The following is a 21,877-nucleotide window of genomic DNA, read 5'->3' on the forward strand; positions in this document are numbered from 1 at the left end:
GAGAGAGAAAGAGAGAGAGAGAGGGGAAGGGGCAGAGAGAGAGGGAGAGAAAGAATCCCAAGCAGGCTCCGTGCTGTCAGCGCAGAGCCCGATGCAGGGCTTGAACCCACGAACCACGAGATCATGACCTGATCCAAAATCAAGAGTCGGATGCTTAACCGAGGCACCCCTACCCTGTTTTAAATTACAGTCCCCCTCTCCTCCATTGCACACCTCCACCTGACCCACGTTATGTTACTAATTTATTTTGCCTGCCCTCCACGAAGGCAGGGACTTTTGTCGATTTTGTGTATGGCTGCATCCACAGCGTCTAGAACAGCCCCTGGCGTGGATCAGGTGCTCAATAAATACCTCTGGAATGAATGAATGAATGAATGAAACACAGAGGTAGATAGTTTCAATCCGGAGTGGTGAGCACAGTGAGAGTGTAGCTTGGGCGCACCCTATTAAGGTCTAGAGCTTTCTGTGTTGAAGGAACTGCCCTACCTCTGTGCTGTCCCATATGGCAGCCATCAGCCATGTGTGACGATGGATCTTTTGAAATGACCAGCATGAATGGAAGAAAGGACTGTTTAATTATAAGTTATTTTAATTAATTAAAATTTACATCCAAAAGGGCGGTGGCTACTGTATTGGGCAATGTAGGTTTAGAGGAAGGGAGAGGCCAGACCAGGGTAGGGACGAGGATGACAAGTTTCCCCAAGCAGAGCAGGGGGAAAGGATGTTTCAGGCAGAGGGAACAGCATATGCGGAGGCTCTGGGGTGAGAAACAGCACAGGAAATTCCGAGGTAGGGGGGAGTACTTAGAGGAAGGGGGCTGGAGGGAGTGCGATGGGAGGTGAGGGTGGGGACTTCATCCAAAAAGGGTTTCCTTTCTCTGCACTTCTGGTCTCAAAGACAGAGAAGAGACATATGGGGTCACCCGGCGGAAGGAAGGGAGTCAGCGCTTAATGCTGGCTCATTGTCATTTAGTTACTCTTCAGGTGACACAGGCTTGTAGAACATCAGGTCCTGTTTGGGGACTGGGGACCCAAAAGTGAACAAGACCAACAAAGTTGCTACCCTAACAGGCTGTGTTGGGACTTCCACGGGTCTTTGGCATTTTGGCCTTCACGAGCTCCTCCCCCTCCAACAAAAACCCTTAAAATCTGTATTGTCTGGTTGTCTTGGTGCAAAGATGAATATTATCATCCAGGCTGAATTCTATTCATCCCCCCTCCAACCTCTGGTTTTAAAGGAAATTGAACTATTTTCCCTGAAGGTATCCTGGGCCCCGGATTCTGTACCTGTGGTGCCTTCTGGGAGCTGACATTCTAGGCAGGGAGACGGAAAGTAAGCAAGTACACAAATCCTTTCAGACGAGGATAAGCGGCAGAAGGACAACAGGACAGGGAGACGCAGTGGACGGGGACTGGGAGGGACGTTTGAGTGGAGAACGTGAAGATGGAAAGGAACGTGTGGCGATGAGGAGGAAACCGTGGCAGAGACAAAAACCCAGGACTTGCAAGGGTTCTAAAGCGGGGATGGGCTTTGGGCCATTGGAGGGGCAGGCCGGGTGGCCACGGTGGGACCGGAGTAAGGAGGCAGGAGATGCAGGTGGGGCCAGAGTGTCCTGGGTACCTGGGTCTCCCACAGTCGAAGCCTGACATAGGGATTTCTGCACCTCCAGCATCCTAAGGGGAAAACTGCGAGGGAGGGAGGGAGGCAGGATGGGCTGTGGAGGTCAGCAAACCCGGTCCCCGCTGGAGTCCCCTTCAGCCCGATTTCTACCAGAGCTTTGGAGCGTGCATGGCACGGGGAGTCAGGCCTGCCTTGGACCTCCGTGTCAGCCAGTCCTTGGCTGCAGGCCGCTCCCAGAGCTAGGGGGACGTGACTACTTGGGCTCACCAGCTTCTCTGGAGGAGGGCCATATTTCAGAGCGAGGGGCAGCAGCTGAGAGCCCAGGCAGGTGACACAGCAGCTGGGGATGGTCACGGCACCTCAGCCAGGGGGATCTGGGTGCACACCAACAGTGTGTACCACAGATGACCCTGTAGACCAGAGTGGGGGATTCCGATCCCCTCCTAACTGATGGTGGGGGGGGGGGCCGCTGCGGTAGGACTTTAAGCAGGGCAATGACATGACCTGGATTTCTTTTTGAAAGATCCCTCTGCCTCTTGCATGGAAAGCAGAACAGAAAGAGGTGATGGGGACACGGGTGGCAGCAGGATGACAAAAGACGCTACTGCGGCCCATGTAGGCAAGGAACGGTGGGGACTTGGACTTGGGGAGGGGCTGACAGCAGGAATGGAGAAAAGACCCAGACTGGTGATCTGGGTGGACTGAGAATCTGCTTTCTTTTCCTTTCTTTCTCCCCGCTGCCCAAACTCAGAAACCCTTCCCTTCGCCAGAATTCCCTTTTGCCTCCTCGATGCCTCTTACCCTTCCTGCAGAGGCTTGGAGAAGGTATGGGGGCTAGCTGTGCGGTGAAGCCGTGAGACTTCACACCCAGACTCATCCTTCTCTGTTGTCTTTCCTCCCCGACTGCGACCCCGAAGTCAAGCTTCGATCCGCACCACCGCTCCCAGCCAAGTTATGAACGTCCTTCTTACCTGCCTCCAGGACCCGGGCTTATGCTCCGGCAAAAATCTATCGGTATGTCACCCAGAAGGGGGGGGGGTATAATGGATGCCAGCGGGGGAGGGGGAGGCTGGGGAGGGTGACAGTTTACGGGAGAAATGAATGGGGCTTTGAAATGTTCTTTCCTACTTCCGTACGTGACCACGGTTCCGTTGAGTTGGGCAAAGAGCTCAGGCTTTGTTGTTTGGGCAAATCTGCGTTTGGATCCTGGCTTTTGTCCCTCCTAGCTGTGTGACCTGGGGCAGGGAGCTTCACCTCTCTGGGCCTTGGGTTCTGCCTCTAGAAAATGGGCACCTTATTGTTCCCGCCTGGATGGAGTGGGTTGAAGCCCCCACCACAGACCCTGGTGCCTTCTCATATCTGGCTTCATCCATCCATCCATCCATCCATCCATTCTACAAATATTTATTGACCCCCTACCACATGTCCTAGACTGCTGGTGATACATGGCAGTGAACAAAACAGACCAAAAGGTCCTGTCCTCGTGGAGTTTTCCTTCCAGCAGGGGAAGACAGATATTGGCTTATAAGGTTAAGAAACAAGACAATGATATAGTATGTTCACAGTGTTAAGTTCTCTGGGGGGTGTGTGTGGGGGGGGGGGAGGAACAGCAGAATAAGAGAAGTCAGGAGTTCTGGGAGGCAGGTTTGAGCCAAAGCATGGAAATGAAGGGCGCCTGGGTGGCTCGGTCGGTTGAGCATCCGACTTCGGTTCACATCATGATTTCACGGTTCGTGAGTTGGAGCCCCGCATCAGGCTCTGTGCTGACAGTGCGGAGCCTTCTTCGGATCCTCGTTCCTCCTCTCTCTGCCCCCCTCACTCTCTCCCTCTAAATTAAATAAACATTTAAAAAAATCTTTAAGACATGGAAATGAAGGGGAGAGCCACGTGGGTATAAGGCAGTAAGGCATTCCAGGTAGCGGGAACGGCCGGGACAAAGGTCCTGAGGTAGGATTGAGCCACCATTTGCTCCGATGGGGGAGACTATGGGGTCAGAAGAGATCAGGGGTACAGTCGGGGGCCTGCTAAGTCTCAGAGGCCAGCGGGACATCCGAGTAGATGTGGCATTTGGATATAGGAGCCTGGAGCTCAGGGGAGAGGACTGAGCCCCAGGACAGACACAGGCGTCTTCAGCAGAGAGGGAGTGAATGATCCGGGACGCGGCTTGAGATGACCCCAGGGGAGACAGAGTAGTCAGAGGTGAGGACACGGTCAAAGCCTGAGCCCTGGCAGTGATGAGTAGGCAAAAGTCTTTGCTCTCCCCATCCACTCTGAGGCCTTTTGCTAACTGGGTCTAAGCTTTTCTCCTCCTTCCAGCGTCCACAGTCCACCGGTGCGAGTCTTGCGTTTGTGTCCCATCATGTACCTAATCTCGACTCCCTCTAAATCCACCCAGCACTGCTTACCTCTAAGGCGGCTCTGCCTCCTAAACGTTAGCCTCCCCCTAAGCCGTTCCGCCTGTGAAATCGCAGGTTTGATGTGCTAATGGCATTTCCTTTCTGCGTCTCCATGAAAAGAAACCTACGGCGACGCGCGCGGACATGGTACCTCTCTCCCCCTCGCCTCCAGCCCCTTTTGCTCACCCCCAGCCACCCCTGGCGCTTAACGTGCCTCCGTGCGAGTTAGCAAAAGGCGCCCCCTCCTGGCACGGGGCGGAAGTTCAGCTGAATTGCGCCCCACCCCGACCCCCTCGCTCCCTCTGCCGGTTGCTGTCGTGCGATGCGCAACCTGTGTGGTCGAGCGCGCTTGTCGCACCTGGGGAAGCTCTGGACTAATCCTTGCGCGAGGGTCTCAGCGTAGGCTTGCTAAGGGTCGTCGTGTTTATCGGCATTCTTCTTCTCCTTCTTAATGGTTTCGTTAATACTGCGACTACAGTTTTAGCAGCCCTGTGACCCCCTCCCCCCACTCTCCTGGATCCCTTGTGTCTTCCCAGGGGCTGCAGAAGATGATAGACCCTACCTAGCACCCCCAGCCATGAAGTTCAGCCGCAGCCTGTCTGTGCCTGGCTCGGAGGACATCCCTCCGCCGCCCACCACGTCCCCACCGGAGCCCCCCTACAGCACACCTCCGGCCCCCTCCTCCTCGGGCCGCCTCACCCCATCCCCCAGAGGAGGGCCCTTCAACCCCAGTTCGGGTGGCCCCCTCCCCTCCTCTTCCCCTGCGTCCTTCGATGGGCCCTCCCCTCCCGACACGCGTGTAGGGGGCCGTGAGAAGAGCCTGTACCACAGCGGGCCCCTGCCCCCCGCCCACCACCACCCGCCCCACCACCACCACCATCACGCCCCGCCCCCCCAGCCTCACCACCACCACGCCCACCCCCCTCATCCCCCGGAGATGGAGACGGGCGGCTCTCCCGACGACCCCCCGCCCCGACTGGCCCTGGGGCCGCAGCCCAGCCTGCGCGGCTGGCGGGGTGGCGGGCCCGGCCCCACCCCGGGGGCCCCGTCCCCGTCGCACCACGGCGGCGGGGGCGGGGGCATCGGCTCCTCCCAGGCCCCGGCCCTGCGCTACTTCCAGCTGCCCCCCCGGGCGGCCAGCGCGGCCATGTACGTGCCAGCCCGCTCGGGCCGCGGGCGCAAGGGGCCCCTGGTCAAGCAGACCAAGGTCGAAGGCGAGCCCCAGAAGGGCGGCGGCCTCCCGCCCGCCCCCTCGCCCACGTCCCCGGCGTCCCCGCAGCCGCCGCCCGCCGCGGCCGCGCCCTCAGAGAAGAACTCCATCCCCATCCCCACCATCATCATCAAGGCTCCGTCCACCAGTAGCAGCGGCCGAAGCAGCCAGGGCAGCAGCACCGAGGCGGAGCCCCCGACCCAGCCCGAGGCCGCGGGAGGCGGCGGCGGCGGCGGCGGCGGGGGCGGGGGCGGGGGCGGCGGGGCCGGCGGGGCCGGCGGGGGCGGGGGCTCCTCGGCGCCCAGCCCCGCCCCGGCCATGTCGCCGGTGCCGCCGTCGCCCTCGCCGGTGCCCACCCCCAGCTCGCCCAGCGGCCCGGCCACCCTCGACTTCACCAGCCAGTTCGGAGCGGCCCTGGTGGGCGCGGCGCGGAGGGAAGGCGGCTGGCAGAACGAAGCCCGCCGGCGGTCCACGCTCTTCCTCTCCACCGACGCCGGGGACGAGGACGGCGGCGACGGCGGGCTGGGCCCCGGGGCGCCCCCGGGCCCCCGGCTGCGCCACTCCAAATCCATCGACGAGGGCATGTTCTCCGCCGAGCCCTACCTCCGGCTGGAGTCCGCCGGCGCGGGGAGCGGCGTCGGCTACGGGGGCTACGGGGCCGGGGGCCGAGCCTACGCGGGCAGCGGGGGCAGCAGCGCCTTCACCAGCTTCCTGCCGCCCCGACCCCTGGTCCACCCGCTGACCGGCAAGGCCCTGGACCCAGCCTCCCCGCTCGGGCTGGCCCTGGCCGCCCGAGAGCGGGCGCTGAAGGAGTCCTCGGAGGGCGGCGGGCCCCCCCAGCCCCCTCCAAGGCCCCCATCGCCCCGCTACGAGGCGCCGCCGCCCGCCCCGCACCACCACTCGCCCCACGCCCACCACGAGCCGGTGCTGCGTCTCTGGGGGGCCTCACCGCCGGACCCCGCCCGCCGGGAGCTGGGGTACCGGGCAGGGCTGGGCAGCCAGGAGAAGTCCCTTCCGGCCAGCCCTCCAGCGGCCCGACGCTCCCTGCTGCACCGCTTGCCCCCCACAGCTCCCGGGGTCGGGCCCCTCCTCCTGCAGCTGGGGCCCGAGCCCCCGGCCCCGCACCCCGGGGTGAGCAAGGCGTGGAGGTCGGGGGCCCCCGAGGAGCCGGAACGGCTGCCCCTCCACGTGCGGTTCCTCGAGAACTGCCAGCCCAGAGCCGGCGGCGCGGGCGGAAGGGGGCCCCCCTCGGAGGACGGGCCGGGGGTTCCGCCTCCCAGCCCGCGCCGGTCCGTACCGCCCTCGCCCACCTCCCCGCGGGGCGGCGAAGAGAACGGGCTCCCCCTGCTGGTCCTGCCGCCCCCCGCTCCCTCGGTGGACGTGGAAGACGGCGAATTCCTCTTTGTGGAACCGCTGCCCCCCGCCTCTGGAGTTCTCCAACAGCTTCGAGAAGCCAGAGTCGCCGCTCACACCCGGGCCTCCCCACCCGCTGCCGGACCCCCCGACCCCAACCACCCCGTTGCCCCCCGTGCCGCCGCCCGCCGTGGCCGCCGCGCCTCCCACCCTGGACTCCACGGCGTCCAGCCTGACTTCCTACGACAGCGAGGTGGCCACACTGACCCAGGGGGCCCCCGTGGCTCCCGGGGACCCCCCTCCGCCAGGCCCGCCGGCCCCGGCCGCCCCCGCTCCCCCGGCCCCACAGCCTGGCCCCGACCCGCCGCCTGGCACGGATTCTGGTATCGAGGAGGTGGACAGTCGGAGCAGCAGTGACCACCCGCTGGAGACCATCAGCAGCGCGTCCACACTGAGCAGCCTTTCTGCCGAAGGCGGTGGCAGCGCCGGAGGCGGCGGCGGCGGCGGCGGCGGCGGCGGGGCCGGTGTGGCCAGTGGGCCGGAGCTCCTGGACACGTATGTGGCCTACCTGGACGGCCAGGCCTTCGGGGGGAGTGGTGCTCCCGGGCCACCGTACCCCCCGCAGCTCATGACTCCTTCCAAGCTCCGGGGCCGGGCTCTGGGGACCAGCGGAGGCCTGCGGCCCGGCCCTAGTGGGGGACTCCGGGACCCTGTCACTCCCACCAGCCCCACTGTCTCCGTGACGGGGGCTGGAACGGATGGGCTGCTGGCCCTGAGCGGTTGCACAGGACCCTCATCGGCGGGTATGGCCGGGGGTCCGGTGGCTATAGAGCCAGAAGGCCCACCCGTGCCCTTGCCATCAGCCTCCTCTCTGCCTCGGAAGCTGCTGCCCTGGGAGGAGGGCCCGGGCCCACCGCCACCACCCCTGCCCGGGCCCTTGGCCCAGCCTCAGGCCTCAGCCTTGGCCACAGTAAAAGCCAGCATCATCAGTGAACTCAGCTCCAAGCTTCAGCAATTTGGGGGCTCCTCGGCAGCTGGTGGCGCTCTGCCCTGGGCCCGGGGAGGCAGCGGGGGAAGCGGGGACAGCCACCACGGGGGAGCCAGCTACGTCCCCGAGAGGACCTCTTCCCTGCAGCGGCAGAGGTGAGCGGGGCGGGGGGGGGGGGGCAGGGGGCGGGGGGCTGCTGGTTGGTGACGGAGGCCAGAGGGGCCCATGCTGTGGGCAGCAGGGTCTCCCTTCCCCCTAGCTGTGTCCTTTGGGGGTCCCAGGTGGCAGAGAGAACACAGAAACCAGGCTGGCTTGCCGAAGTCTGTCCCCAGAGAAGCATGCTTTCACAGATACTTTATCTCAGGAGCTTTTGTGGTCTCTTCCCATCACCGTGGCAACCCACATCCCATGAGGAAGAAAAAAAGTTACTGACAAAAGAGACCAGAGCACGACTTGCCGATGTCTCGTTTTCATGGTGGGTTGTCAGTTCTGACAGTCCCTGAAGTCTTCGAGTCCCTTGAACCCGGTGCGGCTCAAGATGAGATGCTTTTAGGGGGCAGCGTGTTTGGAGTGTGGTCCTGGAGCCGGGCTTCTTGGGCTTGGGTCTCAGCCCCCGACTCCCAACTGCGTGACCTTAGGCAAAGGCGTCCACCCCTCCGTAGAAGGGGGACGGGAGAGTACCCACCTAAAAGGGTTTTTGAGACGATTGCTTGTGGGCTGTGGTTAGAACACGAGAGGGGAGAGGGGAGAGGGGCCTCTCACCAGAGCCCAGCGAGTAAAACCGGACAACTGCGGGATCGTGCGCAAGTTTCCCAAGGCAGCTAGCTTAGCTAGGATCGCCACCGAGTTCGAGCTCGTTCGAAGTAATGCGCTCAGTTCGTCCCTGGGAGCTCCTAGTCTTGGGGAAAGTGGAGTCACATTCCTGAATCGGGCCCACGGAGGGAGTGACGAGAGGTTTCTTAATCCAACCCTTGCCCTTGTCCATCTGCAGAGCTCACTCGAACTCTGAGGGTCCGATGCCCTTTTGGCGATGGTTGAATGTGGTTTTACCAGGCCTTTGAGATCCCAGGGCAACCTGTTGATTCTTTTTAAGTATTCCGGGTAGAGGAGAGGACGCTGTATTTAGTCGACAGGTGCCTCACTGACTATCACCTGCTGTATGTGCTGGGTGCCCTTCTGGGTGACGGGGCCCCCACAGTGGACAGGACAGGTGGAGCCTGGCCCTCAGGGAGCTTGTCCCTTGCCCCCCCCCCCAGGAGGCAGGGATGGGGGATGGTTAGAGAAGGCCTCTCAAATAACCAGCTAGAAGAACAGAAACTAGAGGACGGGAGGGAGCAGATCACATGGCCACCTGGGGGGAAGTGAGCTAGGCCAGTTCAAAGGCCCTGAGGCAGGACTGTCCCCGAAGGGAGCGAAAGGGATGAGGGGAACCTTTTTCTCCCCTTGTTTCTTCTCTCTTTCATCTCCCTCTCCTCATCTCTCCCCCCCTTTCTCTGTCCCCTGTCCCCTTCCATCTCTCTCCCCTGAACGCTCACCTTCTTTTTGTTCCCCTCTCACCGTCTCCCTGTCTTCCACTCTGCTGTGACTGGCCATACCCCCAAAAGGCAGTATAGAGTAGTGGTTAAGAGCTCAGACTTCGGTGCCATATAACCGGGCTCTGCCACTTCCTGGCTGTGTGTCCTTAGGCAAGTTGCTTAACCTCTCTGTGCTGTTGATAATAATAGTAACCTGCATCAGGGTTGCCCTGGGGAATAAACTGAGATGCGATCTGTAAAGCACTTGGAACAATGCCTGGCACACGTGAGCATCAGTGAGTGGTGGCGATTATTATTATTAGCACTTAATGTCTCTTTTTCTTTCATCTCTCTTGACTGTCACCCTCTCCCTGACCTCTCGTTCTTCTCTCCCTTCACTTCTGTCCTGCCATCTGTCTTGCCCCCGTCGCCCCTTCTATCTCTTCCCATCTCTCCGCCCTGGCTCCGGTGTGTCTTCTTCTCTCCCCTGTGTCTTGACCCCTGCCTCTCTCTCACCCCGCCACTGCCCTCCAAACCCCCTGCCTCCACCCCTGCCCCCTTGTCACATTCCAGACTCTCCGAAGACTCCCAGCCCTCGCTCCTCTCCAAACCCGTCAGCAGCCTGTTTCAGAACTGGCCCAAACCACCTCTGCCGCCACTCCCCACGGGAACTGGGGTCTCCCCTTCCGCCGCTGCAGCTCCGGGGGCCACGTCACCCTCAGCCTCCTCCTCCACGTCCACCCGCCACCTCCAGGGCGTGGAGTTCGAGATGCGGCCGCCTCTGCTCCGCCGGGCCCCCAGCCCCTCACTGCTGCCCGCCTCGGAGCACAAGGTCAGCCCTGCGCCCAGGCCCTCGTCCCTGCCCATCCTGCCTTCTGGACCCTTGTACCCGGGCCTCTTTGACATCCGTGGCTCCCCAACCGGAGGGGCAGGAGGCTCCGCTGACCCTTTCGCCCCCGTCTTTGTGCCGCCACACCCCGGGATGTCCGGGGGGCTTGGTGGAGCCTTGTCAGGGGCCTCCCGCTCCCTCTCACCAACCCGCCTGCTTTCGCTGCCCCCGGACAAGCCCTTCGGCGCTAAACCTCTGGGGTTCTGGACCAAGTTCGACGTGGCTGATTGGCTCGAGTGGCTGGGCTTGGCTGAGCACCGAGCACAGTTCCTGGACCACGAGATCGATGGCTCCCATCTGCCCGCCTTGACCAAGGAGGATTACGTCGATCTGGGCGTGACCAGGGTGGGCCACCGCATGAACATCGACCGGGCTCTCAAATTTTTCCTGGAGAGGTGATGGCTGGCCTGGACGGACCAGCCCGTCCACAGAACCCTTGAGCCTACTGGCCTCTTGACCTCTGACCCCTGACCGTCATTATCTCCCCCTGGGCCAGGGACTCTGCTAGAACTGCGCCCTGCCCTGCCCTCGTCTCCCAAGGCCGGAGGTCACCGGGTGGCCAGATCCCCGGCCAGACATTTGCACCTCACAGGAGGGGGCAGCTGACACAAGACTGTGTGTGAAGCAGGGAGCAGGGGGGGGGGGTGGTGATGGAGGAAATCGCAGAGGGGGATGGAGAAGGAGGGAAGGGTCGGTTCTGGGGAGGGGGAACAGACAGAGCCATAGGGGGTCAGCCCTGAGCCTGATTGGATGGGGTTTGTCCCCGGCCGCAGGGGAAGGGGGTGCCCTCAGATTCCACCACCTGCCGCTCCTCTAACAACCCTTCCCCCCCTCTCCAGGCCCCTGGGCTCTCCCCACCCTCCCCCCTCCCCAGCACACACACACAGCAGCCCCCCACCCCGGCCTCTTGCACGCCCCTTTGCACGCCTGCTTGCCTCTCTCTTCTCCCCGGGCTACAATTTTGCACAAATTTGCCCTCTCGCTGTCTTGCACACTCCGCCTTCGCTTCCGGCTCGCGAGGCCCTCTCGGCGCTCAAACACCCGCCCCCCCTGCTTTCCCTAGCCCACATTGCATTTCTTCTCTTCTGCCACATTCCATACCTTTACTCTCTCAGACTCTTGTCCTTGGTGCCCTCCCGTGCACACCTCACTTCTGAAAATCTCTAAACCCTTGCTGCAGACACACTTGGGACACCCCTTCCCCCACCCCCTCCCACACTCTGTGCACGCATACTTATTCTCCGGAGCACACCTGCCTTTGTTCAGCTTTTGCACACTTGCTATCCCGTGCACTTTTCCTGACACGCTTCCATCCATTCTCTTTAAGCATTAGCCCCTTCTTGAACCCCCACATTTCTACTCGACCTGCCTGTCCCTGTTGCAGGGACACTCCCCTGCACCTCCCTGCCCCCCCCTTCTCACACTGTCATTTCTTGTACATCTTGTACGCCTGCCGCCCCCCCCCCCAGGAACTGCTTGTCTTTCAAATGCTCATTCCCTTCCTCTTCGCCAGCCAGCCCCCCCCCCCCGCCCCGTTCCCTTGCACCCTTCTTTTCCAGATCTCCGTCCTGCTTCATTCTCTTTTGTGCACTTTCTCCCACCCTCACTCTTGCACACAGCCTCTGGAGCGCTCTCACTGCTCTCGCGAAGCCGGGTCCTTCCTCTGACAATGTTCCTGCACGCCGTGGCTTTGCTGCACACTCATTCTCGAATGTCTGCTTGTCCTCGCCGGCTCCTGGGTGACTTTTTCCATCTTCCCGGGGGAACCCTACCACCTCTCTCCTTCTGCACACGTGTCTCCGTCCGCACACTCTGGGGCTGGGCTATCCCCGCTTTTCCGAGCATCCTTACTTCTTGTTCCTGTGGAGGAACAGCTCGTGCAGACCTTCTGACCCTGCCTATTTTCTTCCCTCTCCACACTCCTTTCTCCTTCTGGCCAGAGAAGACCCTAGGCAAGCCCCCTTGTTGCTCACTGTGGCGTCCATTCTTCCTCTTCTCCCTGCTCCAGTCTGTGACTTCTTGCACACCCTCTCTCGTCTCGCTCTTCCTAGTTCTTCCTGGACCATCTCTCCATCCATTTTGCACGAAGACCCCCCCACCCCCCGACCTTTCCTTCTCTCAGAGAAACTCCCTCTCCCTCCAGCATGGCTGTTCCTTCCTGCACGCTCCCCCACCCCCACTCCCTTTATTCCTGGGGCTTGGGAACTTTAAGCCACCCCTTCCCCTGAGAAGCCCCCTCTCCTACTGTGGGTAAAGGGGGGAGGGCATCGCCCTCAGGTCCCCTCCATGTTCAGCTGCCAAAGAAGGGAGCTCCCCCTCCTTTCCCCAAGCCCATTCCCCCTCTGCTGCCCCCTACCCCCCAGGGGGGGGCGCTCCGTCCATGGGGGGGAGGGTGCTTGCAGCCCTCTCCCCTCACCACGTCAGGGATCTGCGGGGAACCATGTGGGAGGGTCGTGGGAGGGGGGAGGGATGGCAAGGAGGGGGGCAGAGGTCGCGCTGGGCCCCTACCCGCCCCCTCCCCCTTGTCGGATGCCCCCCGTCCGCAGGGGGCCTGCGCGGCGCCCGTCTATCAAGGGCTTGTTCATTCTGGATGGGTGCCGCGGGGTTGGGGAGGGTGTAGGGGGTGGGGAGGGGGGAGGAGAGGTCGGGGTGGGGGGTGGGGAAGGGACTGGATGGGGCAGCGCGGGGTGGAGAAGATAAAGCAAAAAGAGGAACAATAATGAAAATACAAAATACAAAAAAAACACAAAAACCCTAGAACACACACACACACACACACACACACAACAACAACAAAAAAAAAAATCCAGAAAAAAAACCTGAAATAAAAGCCCGAGAATTGTCTTCCAAGGGGGGTGGGAGAAGAAAAAAGGAGGGGGGAGGATGAGGACGTCAGGTTCTCGCTGAGACAGGGATTGGCATGGGTTGAAAGCCCCCGGCGCCCACCCGGGTCTTCCCTCTCGCGAGCCTCTCAGTTCATCCCTCAAGGGATCGGGACCCAGGCGTCCGTTTGCAGGGACTGGGGGAAGATGAGGGAGGCGGGATTATATTACGGGGGTTCATCCCTACCCCCCCCACCCCCCTCCCCCGTCACCTCCCTCGCCCTGACTCCCCACCAAGATTTTGCAGAGAGAAATGGCTTTTGTACCAGGTCATTCTTTATAATTAAACTCACAGTATCCACCCCCCTCGAGCCGGCCCCGCCTCCTTCCTGGGGAGGCAACGCCCCCTACCCTCGGGGGTTCCCGGGGGGTAGCCCGAGCCAGCTGGGCGGCGTGCAAGCGCAGCCGGGGCCCGCCCCCCGAGCGTTAGACTTCCGCGGTCGGCTCCGCCCCCAGGGCCTCGAGCATGCGCCGCCGGACCAGGGAGCGGCGCAGGTGCAGGCGGTAATCGGCCAGCAGCAGCTCGTCGTGGCGCACCAGCGGGTGCTCGAGCCCGCGGAGGCGGAGGCCGCAGCGCAGCAGACGCGAGCGAGTCTGGAAGTCCGCGACCGTGATGAGCCACCTGCGAGGGGTGGGGCCATGAGGACAGGGACGGGGCGGAGACCGAAGGGAATCGCTGGTGGTCCCTGCCTGGTCCCTGTTCGTTTACCCACTCGGGCTCCTCATCCCGTCACTCTGTCCCGAAACCCCTCGGCAGCCCTGACCTCTCGCCGAGGTCCACCCGGACGTCGACCCTCGCACGGGTCGTTCTAGGTCCCGTCTTCTCTCAATCTAATTCTGTCCCCTGGTCGTCGTCTGTCGAGGCTCCCCGTCTTTTCGAACCGCCGCTCCAGGGCCCGCCCCTTTCTTTGTCCAGTCCCGCCCCCTCAGTGAGTCTCAGGCGCGTCCCCAGATTTAGGTTTCTCCCGGTGCCGCCCCCAACCCGACCCTCCAGGTCCCTTGCCCACCCGATCACTCGTGGCCCCACTCTTTCGATGTGCTCGGCCCAGGCTCCGCCCCCTCATAGCCGCCTTCCCAGGCTCCGACCCCACGCCTCGGTTTTATCCGTCCAGGTCACCACGTGGGTCCCTCGAAGTCCATTTCCTCACTCCAGATCCCACCTGCTCTCTGATCTCACCTGGCCCTGCCCCCGCCCTGCGCTCACTCTCGGCTCCGCCCCTTCCCGGTTCTCACACTCTGCCCCGTCGTCCCGCACTTTCACCACCAGCCGGACCCAAATCCGGTGCTTCCAGACTCAGTCCGGCTCTCCTTCCCTTCCGGGCCCCGAGTGGGACTCGGCGCCTTGGCTCTGGCTCCGCCCCTCCCTCCACCTCCCTAGGCCACACCCCTCACCTCCTCCAACCTGCTCCCCGCCGCCAGGCCCTTCCCGGTCGCTCCCAGCCTGGGATCCGCCACAAACTCACCTGTCCCGGCACCCCGCCGTCCCACAGATGACGTTCGTATTTTCAAAACGGATACTGGTCACGCGCCCGCTCTCCATGGCTCCGGGTAACTCGGCCTCCAGAGCCTCCAGCACCTCCAGATGGGTAAAGTCCTCCTGGGGCTGGAGGAGTCAGGAGAGAGCGCCTCAGCATGTGACACTCGTGGGCAGCAAGGTTCCGGAAGCCCCCACCTTAGACCCACCTGTAGAACCTGCCAGAATCCCCGGTGACATTTGAGGGGCAAGCTTCACACTCTATCTCGGGAGCCTATCGCCCTAGTCAGACCCGGGGGGAACAGGCATCTCTCAGGTAGAAAAGCATCAGCTGTCATTCTAGGTCTTTCTCCAAAAATATCAGTTCTCACCAGGCGGATTTGCCAGTAGTCAATGAGCAGTTGGCTTAAATAATTCGCCAATTTGGTCCGCTTTACCAGCCTACCAAAAACTTTTCCAGCAACCTGCGCGGGAGAGCAGACTTTTAGCGGCTCTTAGAGATCCCGCAAGGATTTAAGTTGTACACGTTTCCGTTTATGTTCCTATCAGCATTTTAAGGAATGTCCGGTTGCAAAAAATAATAATAATAACAATAAGGGTCATAGGGGGTTTGACTTGTCATTCAGAAACATATTGATCACTAACCACATTTTTAGCGTGAGATTACCATCCGGAAGGTGATATCCCATCGTCAGAACATAAAAAATTGCTGAGAAAATAGGGTGACATCATGACATCGGTCACCGCCAGGAAGGCAAGCTGTGCCATGTATGTGAGGAGGAGGCGGGGTCCCCTGTCCAAAGCCACAAAGAAGAGGAGGGATGGGCTCGGAATGAGCTCCTAGAACAAGGACAACAATCTCTGTGTTGGGGTAAAGTCACACAGATCACCTGAGGGAGTGCGTCTGAGACCAGTGCCTGAAACACGGGAAGCGTCCCATTAAGGTCAGCTCTTCTCAGGTAACTTTTGAGCGAGAACCTAACAGATACCTCTGCTGACCGATGGCAGCGATCGCCAAAGGATTTGTACCGGGAATGACCGGTTCACCGAATCTGCCCAAGACATGGGTTTCATCTTGAGTCTCTGCTGTATTTGCAAACTTAACAGAATTGCATAGGATCGATTAGCAGGTCACTGGCCTTCCTTTGTTTGTTTGTTTTAATTTAAATTTTTAATGTTTATTTTTGAGAGAGTGAGAGAGAGGCAGAGCGTGAGCAGGGGAGAAGCAGAGAGAGAGGGAGACAGAATCTGAACAGGCTCCAGGCTCTGAGCTGCACAGAGCCCAACGCGGGGCTTGAACTCACAAACCGTGAGATCATGACCTGAGCAGAAGTCGGACACTTAACCAACCGAGTCACCCAGGTGCCCCTAGGACACCTGCCTTTCAGTCTCAGCCCTTCTCTGCCCCTCGTTCTCCTGCTCTCTCTGCCCCTCCCAGGTCATCAAATCCCAGGTCACAAATGTGACGTCTGACCCTTTGACAAATTCATAATCAATTTTTAGCGACCTGTCCTGTGCCGAGCCCACAGCTGGCCAGCTGCAGAGCCTAGATTGAAGCCCTGCCCCCCTCATTTCTGAGCCTGTTCCCTTTCTATCGTCCCACCCAAGCTGTGCAGAGACTGGGGGTCTGGGGTCCCAGGGGCAGGGGGCCACTCACTGAGGTCTCCATGCACAGACAGAGAGGCTGGGCAGCGGGTGGTGTGGGAAACCTCCGGAGGCATGGTAGCTCTCGGTCCAGCGCCTCGTATTCTGCAATGACCTGACGCAGGTACTGCTTCCTGGGGAGAGAGCGAGCGGGCAGGGACCTCGGCGGTCAGGGAGGGGGCTGTCATCGCCCCCCAGGGGGGGGCTGAGATCAGAAGTCACGAGACCAGGGGCCACTCACGAGGATCTGACAGGCCCGCCCAGGCTCCGAGTCTGCGTCTCCTCTAGGGTCTCAATGTCCACAAGGAGGGCTCCTGGGGATGGAGACCGGGTGTCAGCCGCCCTGCGCACCCCTCAGACGTTATTCGGCTTCAGCGGGCTTCCCCGAGTGTCGTCCGTACCATTCCCGAATGGCTCTCACGCCAGTTACCGAGCTATTTATTGACTCTCAGCTCCCAACGCCCCATTGCATCCACTCCGTCCGTGACCCCCGGGCGGGGACTCTCCTAACCCCTGCTCTGCTCCGACTGCTGGGTTCCCGTTAGGCTCTGCCTGCAGGGGGCGCTAGAGAGGGGGCTGCAAGGCAGGAGGAAGACGGAGGGAGGGACTCGCCCGGTTTTGCGGCCCATGCCGCAGCACCCCCAACACCATGTGAACCGGGTGTGTGGTTTTCTCACCGTCTCAGAACCGGCCTCCTGAGGCCAACCAGACCGACAACAGCCGCCGATCGGCGCTTCTAGGCGACCCCTCCCTCGACTAACTGGTCTGCCTTGTGGCCAACCGCTAGTTGTCCCCCATAATCCGTTTTCCCCTTCCTCTGCAGTCTTCGGGTTTTCCCCGGCACACAGCCGCCCAACTAGAGACCTCAGTTCCCAGCATCCCTTGCGGCCGCGTGTGGCCATGCGAGCGAGTTCTCGCCGCCGGTGTTGGGGGAGGGAGGGGTGCAACTTTGGGCTCATGTGTTGGACTCGCTGCCCCTTCCCTCGGACGGAAGCGTGACCGTAGCGACAAGCCAGCTTCCGCGAGGCTAGAGCAACAATGCGGCGGGAACCCGGGTCCCCGCGTCATCTCATGCGGCTGGGATGTCCCAGCAAGCGGGACCGCCCGATCCCCTGTCGCGCTCTCGTCTTGACGCCATTGCGTTTGGGGGTGTCTCTCTGTTGGGGCTGCCGAACAGAGAGCAGGTCGTGACGCTGATCACGCTCCTGCAGGCCATAAACAATTTCACGGAGCACCGACGTCAGCCGAGGCCTCTCTGTGACCAGGGCAGGCCGAGATAAAAATAAGGCCACTCCGGAGCCTCGTCTCAACACGACAGAACATGAACACCGCCCGAACCACAAAATGACCAAAGAGCCTCCGCTTGGTTTAGAGCTGATGCTGCTTCGTTCCCGCCCACGGTGTTAGCGCCGTTCATTCCTCCTGCGTCACAGACTTGCCTCCGCTTCCTGCCAGCATCCCAAGCCTGCTCCCCCGAGGGCTCCCAAAGTCACCTAACCTAACAGCCCCTCCTAGGGCATTCCGTGTGTCAGGGACTCCCTCGGTACAAGCCAATAAACTCAGTGGTGTGCTGGTAAATGTTTAATTAATCTCTTTCTCGCTCTCAAATGTTTCATTAATGTCACGCTCCCTGTCTCTCTGTCTCTCTGTCTCTCTCACACACGCACAGATTGTAGCATTTGCCAGTTTTCACGCTGTCGATATACCCACCGTGACCAATTTCATGCTCCCCACGGTTTTAACAACCAGCTTGCAAACCTTAACAATCGGCTCTTGCGAGCAGGGACAGGCTGTCTCCAGCACACGCTATGTCACAGCTATGCTCCTGGCGGTCTTTGACTTTCGGGGTGTTGACATAGCTCAGCTTGTACCATCGGAAAGCCCCTTCTCTGGTCCCCATCCTCCACCTTCCCATCTGTTTGCGCAGGGCAGCTGGGACGATCTTTCCATCTCAGCGCCCCTCGCTCACAAACCAGCGGCGGCTTTCTCTCGCCTTCAGAAGAAAGTCCTCCCCGAGGCGGGGACTTGCGCCTCAGTGCGTGATCTGGGGAGCCGCACCTTGTTTGAGACACAGCGTTGTGGGGTCCACCCCAGACCTATGGGATCAGAATCTGCATTTTAGCAAGATCCCGTTTGGGAAGCGCGGGCCCTGCATGCGGTAACCCCTGTTGACTTCTCCAAGCTGTACTGGCCTCCCCTACACCCCTCCAACACCGGGATCCCTACAGATCCATCCATGGAATAACAATAATAGCTATATGTTTATAGGCCTTTTTATTTAGTTTTTTTATTTTATGTATCTATTTTGAGAGACAGAGACAGAGAGAGAGAGAGCAGGGGGAAGGGCAGAGTGAGAGAGAGGGAGAGAAAGAGAATCCCAAGCAGGCTCTGCGCTGTCAGCACAGAGCCTGATGCGGGGCTTGAACTCGTGAACCGTGAGATCATGACCGGAGCCGCAACCAAGAGTCGGGCGCCTAACCAACTGAGCCAGCCAGGCGCCCCATATATGTTTACAATCCCTTTTAAAAAGCCAAGCACTCGGGGCACCTGGCTGGCTCAGTCGGGAGAGCATGGCAATTCTTGATCTCGGGGTTTTGAGTGCAAGCCCCACATTGGGCGTAGAGCTTACTTTAAAAAAATAAAATAAAATAAAAAGCCAACCACTTTCAAAAGTGTTTTCCACTGCATCCTCACGACTACTTTCTGATGACACGGAGGCGTAGAAAGATTGCGTGACTTGCCCAAGGTCACGCAGCCGTAAGTGATAGAATCGGGATAAAAATCTAGGCGTCTGGGTCCAGACTCTGTGTTCTCAGTCTCCCCAGTCTGCTGTCTGTCCTCCATTCTCGTCTAGACAATGTGCTCTACCCTCCAAAAGGTCCCAGTCTGGTGGGGGAAGCAGTCAGTGCAACGGGCAATACGAGCTACGGTGGCGGTGTCACAAGGTGAAAGGGAAGCCCAGTCTAGGGGCAATCAGGGGAGGCTTCCCGGAGGAGGTAATGTCTACAGTAAGACCTGGGGATAAGGAGGAGCTTGCCAAATAAAGAAATGGCAGGAAAAAGATGTCTATGCAGAGGACCACCAGGGGCTAAGGTCTTTAAGCACAAGAGAATATGGCCATCCGCAGGAACTTCTCAGACTTCTCTTCAGCCCCAAGCTAAGAAGCACATATTCATTTGTAGGTTATTAATTATTTGTGAGATGGTGTATTTCATGTCCGCCCTCTTTGCATGAGAACAGGCTGGGTCATTTCATTCATTAGGCACCATAGGCAAAGCGCTTGGGACCCACGGGCTGGCTTTCTTTCTTTCTTTCTCTCTTTCATTTATTTATTTTGAGAGAGACAGAGAGTGTGAGCGGGGGAGGGGCAGAGAGCCAGAGAGAGAGAGAGAGACAGAGAGAGAGAGAGAGACAGAGAGAGACAGAGAGAGAGAGAGAGAGAGAGAGAGAACCCCAAGCAGGCTCTACGTGTCAGCACAGAGCTCTACGTGGGACTCCATCTCACAAATGATCTCATGATCTCTCATGAGATCATGACCTGAGCTGAAATCAAGAGTCAGACGCTTCACTGACTGAGCCACCCAGGCGTCCCGCCACCGGCTTTCTGTCGGCCGATGCCAACCTGATAAGTTAAAAAGGGTCACTCGTCCCAAAGTACCACCAAGAAAGCCACAAAGCTGACATGAACAAATACTGATCTACAAAACTGGCCAACTCGTCAACTCCGTTCCACTCAACTTTTCTGGAGCCAAACATAAATTATATTTGTCAGGCGGGTGCCTCAGTCCAGATTAGAGATGATGTGGGGCAGGGATCTCCAAAGGAAAAGAGGCCTTCAAAGACACTAAAAGAGACCTGAGGACAGAAACGCACTTGCTTTGCCACGAGGATGTCTGCGCACGTGGCACAGAGTAGGCTCTTGTAGCTGACGCCCGGAAAAGACGCCCACTCGGCCATTCCCATCCTTCTTCCCCCCGTTTGAGAAGTGTCCATCCCTCGTCCATGCAGCTCAGGGGAGGCTCCCCACTCTCCTTTCTCCGAAGGCATCCCATCCGGTTTGAACCAATGCCTTGCAACTCTTACCGTTTGTTGTAATCACCTGGCAAGCATTCAAAAACTATGGGTGCAAGGACCCAAGTCCTAGAGATTCTGGTTAAGTTGGATCTGAAGCGGGTTTGGGTATAGATGTTTTGGTTTTAAATCCTCCCACCTTATGTAGGGCCAGAGTTGAGGACCGCTGACTAAAATAATCATGATAATCTTTTTGCCGGGGGTTGAGACAAGAGTGAGTGGGTGACTGAGTGCTGGCCAAAAAGACGTGAGGAGGGATCATGTGGGGGCTCTTAAGACGGACAACCCTCTGCAAGTGATGCCTGGAGCTGTGGCAGCCATTTTGTGGCCATGAGGTAAGCAGGCTGGTGTGCAAGGGAGACACATCCCGGACTAAAACACAGGGAAATAAAAGCTGGGTTCTCAGTGACATCATTGAGCTGCTGACTCCACCAAACCCAAACCCCACCCCACTCCCAGGCTTCCTTTTGAGTGATGGTGGCTCTCCTGTTCTTTCTTCTACACTAAGTCCAATTTTTATTACATGCTAGCCAAATGCATCCTCAATACATATTGATTGAGTGAATGAATGAATGAATGAATGAGTGAATGACGTGTGTAGGGGGCAAGTAGGGAGCCCTGGAGCATGAGCTTGAAGTTGTCAGCTTGTGGCCCACCACCCAGGGTCTGAGGCTGAGGGGCTGGGACTCCATCCCAGAAGTGTTGGAGAAGGAAGGGGGGGGGTGTGAGCAGAGGAGGGACAGGGTCAGTGCTGGCAGTCAGATGACCCCCCAGGAGCCAAATGGGGAATGGGCTTGAGGAGAGAAACCGGAGACCGGGAGTTAGGTAGGGAAAGAGGAAGAGGACAAGACCTGAGCTGGGGCTGTGGGGATGGAAAGGCAGGGAGACGGGGCAACGGGAGCGGGCAGGAAGATGGGGCTGGGGACCAAAGGCTGTGGGCGGAAGTGGGGGGTGGGCAGTATCTGGGGTCTAGCCCACTGGCCATGTTGGCAGTGGGACCACTGAAGGTGGGCAGGACGGAGGAGGAGTGGCTTTGGGGTTAGCTGCTGAGCTCAGTGAGGGGGAAAAGGGGAGCGTGAGGGACCAGGGCAGAGCACCTAGGGAGGCCACAGCCTCAGAAGAGGTGTTAAGGCCCCAGAGGCTCATGGGAAATGTAGTTCTGGGTCCAGACCATCGGCCAGGGAACCGCAAAGGTTCATGAGACATGTGATCTAAGGGTCAAAGGGTGCCACCCAGGAATCTGGTCAACATCAGAGTCTGGGATGGCTCTCTGGTAGGCCAGTGACTCGCTTAAGGCCACACTGCAGGCCAATGTTACCACACAGTGCACGGACGAAGGAAATCCCCCCTGCCTACACACACACACACACACACACACACACACACACACACGCACTCACAAGGCTCAGTACCTGCCTCCCTGTGCATGCTGGGGTTGCCGGCGGTGGAGGAGCACAGGGTCTCCACCTGTTGCTGCATCCTGGGAAGGCGGGTGAGGCATGTCTCAGGAGGATGGGGAGAAGAACCCTGACTCGCCCACCCACTCCAGCTCCTTCTCTCCACGGCCGCCTCCTCCTCCTTCTCTCTGAAGCCCGGGGGGAAAACCACGGAAGAACTGGAAGGCTGAGACCACATAGGAATGTGGATTCCCCTAACCTCTGGGAACCCCACGAGTTCCAAATGCTGTGTGCCCCGGTTCCTTCTCTGCCACTTTCCCGTGTCTTCCTCTGTCTCTCCAGATCTCCTCGGGACTCTGCCTCTCCCCGCCTCTCTCCCTCCCCGGTCCTCTTTCTCTCCCCATGTCTCCACCACCCTCCCGCTTTTACTCTCTCCCCA

General features: G+C 59.7%; 2 protein-coding genes across 2 annotated transcripts in view; one reads left to right on the forward strand and one right to left on the reverse strand.

Moving 5' to 3' along the window:
* The window catches only part of SHANK1 (SH3 and multiple ankyrin repeat domains 1), a 40,711-nt gene extending 30,342 nt beyond the window's left edge, over positions 1 to 10,369 (forward strand). The window contains 4 exon segments of the mRNA XM_047079221.1: positions 2,538 to 2,634; positions 4,553 to 6,642; positions 6,644 to 7,722; positions 9,655 to 10,369. Coding sequence (XP_046935177.1) covers positions 2,538 to 2,634; positions 4,553 to 6,642; positions 6,644 to 7,722; positions 9,655 to 10,369 — 3,981 coding nt within the window.
* A 2,909-nt stretch (positions 10,370 to 13,278) lies between these two features.
* CUNH19orf81 (chromosome unknown C19orf81 homolog) lies at positions 13,279 to 21,643 on the reverse strand. The gene is made up of 5 exons (XM_047079020.1): positions 21,454 to 21,643; positions 16,212 to 16,284; positions 15,984 to 16,104; positions 14,316 to 14,455; positions 13,279 to 13,474 (listed from the first exon to the last, which is right to left on the reverse strand). The coding sequence occupies exons 1-5, from the start codon at positions 21,518 to 21,520 to the stop codon at positions 13,279 to 13,281; spliced, it is 597 nt and encodes a 198-aa protein (XP_046934976.1). The 5' UTR covers positions 21,521 to 21,643.
* Positions 21,644 to 21,877: the final 234 nt, after the last annotated feature.

Source organism: Lynx rufus, unplaced genomic scaffold (assembly GCF_022079265.1).
Source record: "Lynx rufus isolate CCGP_SWC_20201006 ecotype Redwood Valley unplaced genomic scaffold, mLynRuf1.p SCAF_16, whole genome shotgun sequence".
NCBI classification, from domain to species: Eukaryota; Metazoa; Chordata; class Mammalia; order Carnivora; family Felidae; genus Lynx; species Lynx rufus.

What these genes read in the sequence shown, in the direction of transcription:
- CUNH19orf81 (XM_047079020.1), bottom strand. Translation starts at nt 21,520, where the DNA reads ATGCAGCAACAGGTGGAGACCCTGTGCTCCTCCACCGCCGGCAACCCC. An exon ending in CAGCATGCACAGGGAGGCAG is followed by an intron (nt 16,285 to 21,453) that starts GTACTGAGCCTT and finishes CTCCATCCCCAG; the next exon opens with GAGCCCTCCTTGTGGACATT. An exon ending in ACGGCGGGGTGCCGGGACAG is followed by an intron (nt 13,475 to 14,315) that starts GTGAGTTTGTGG and finishes CACCCCTCGCAG; the next exon opens with GTGGCTCATCACGGTCGCGG.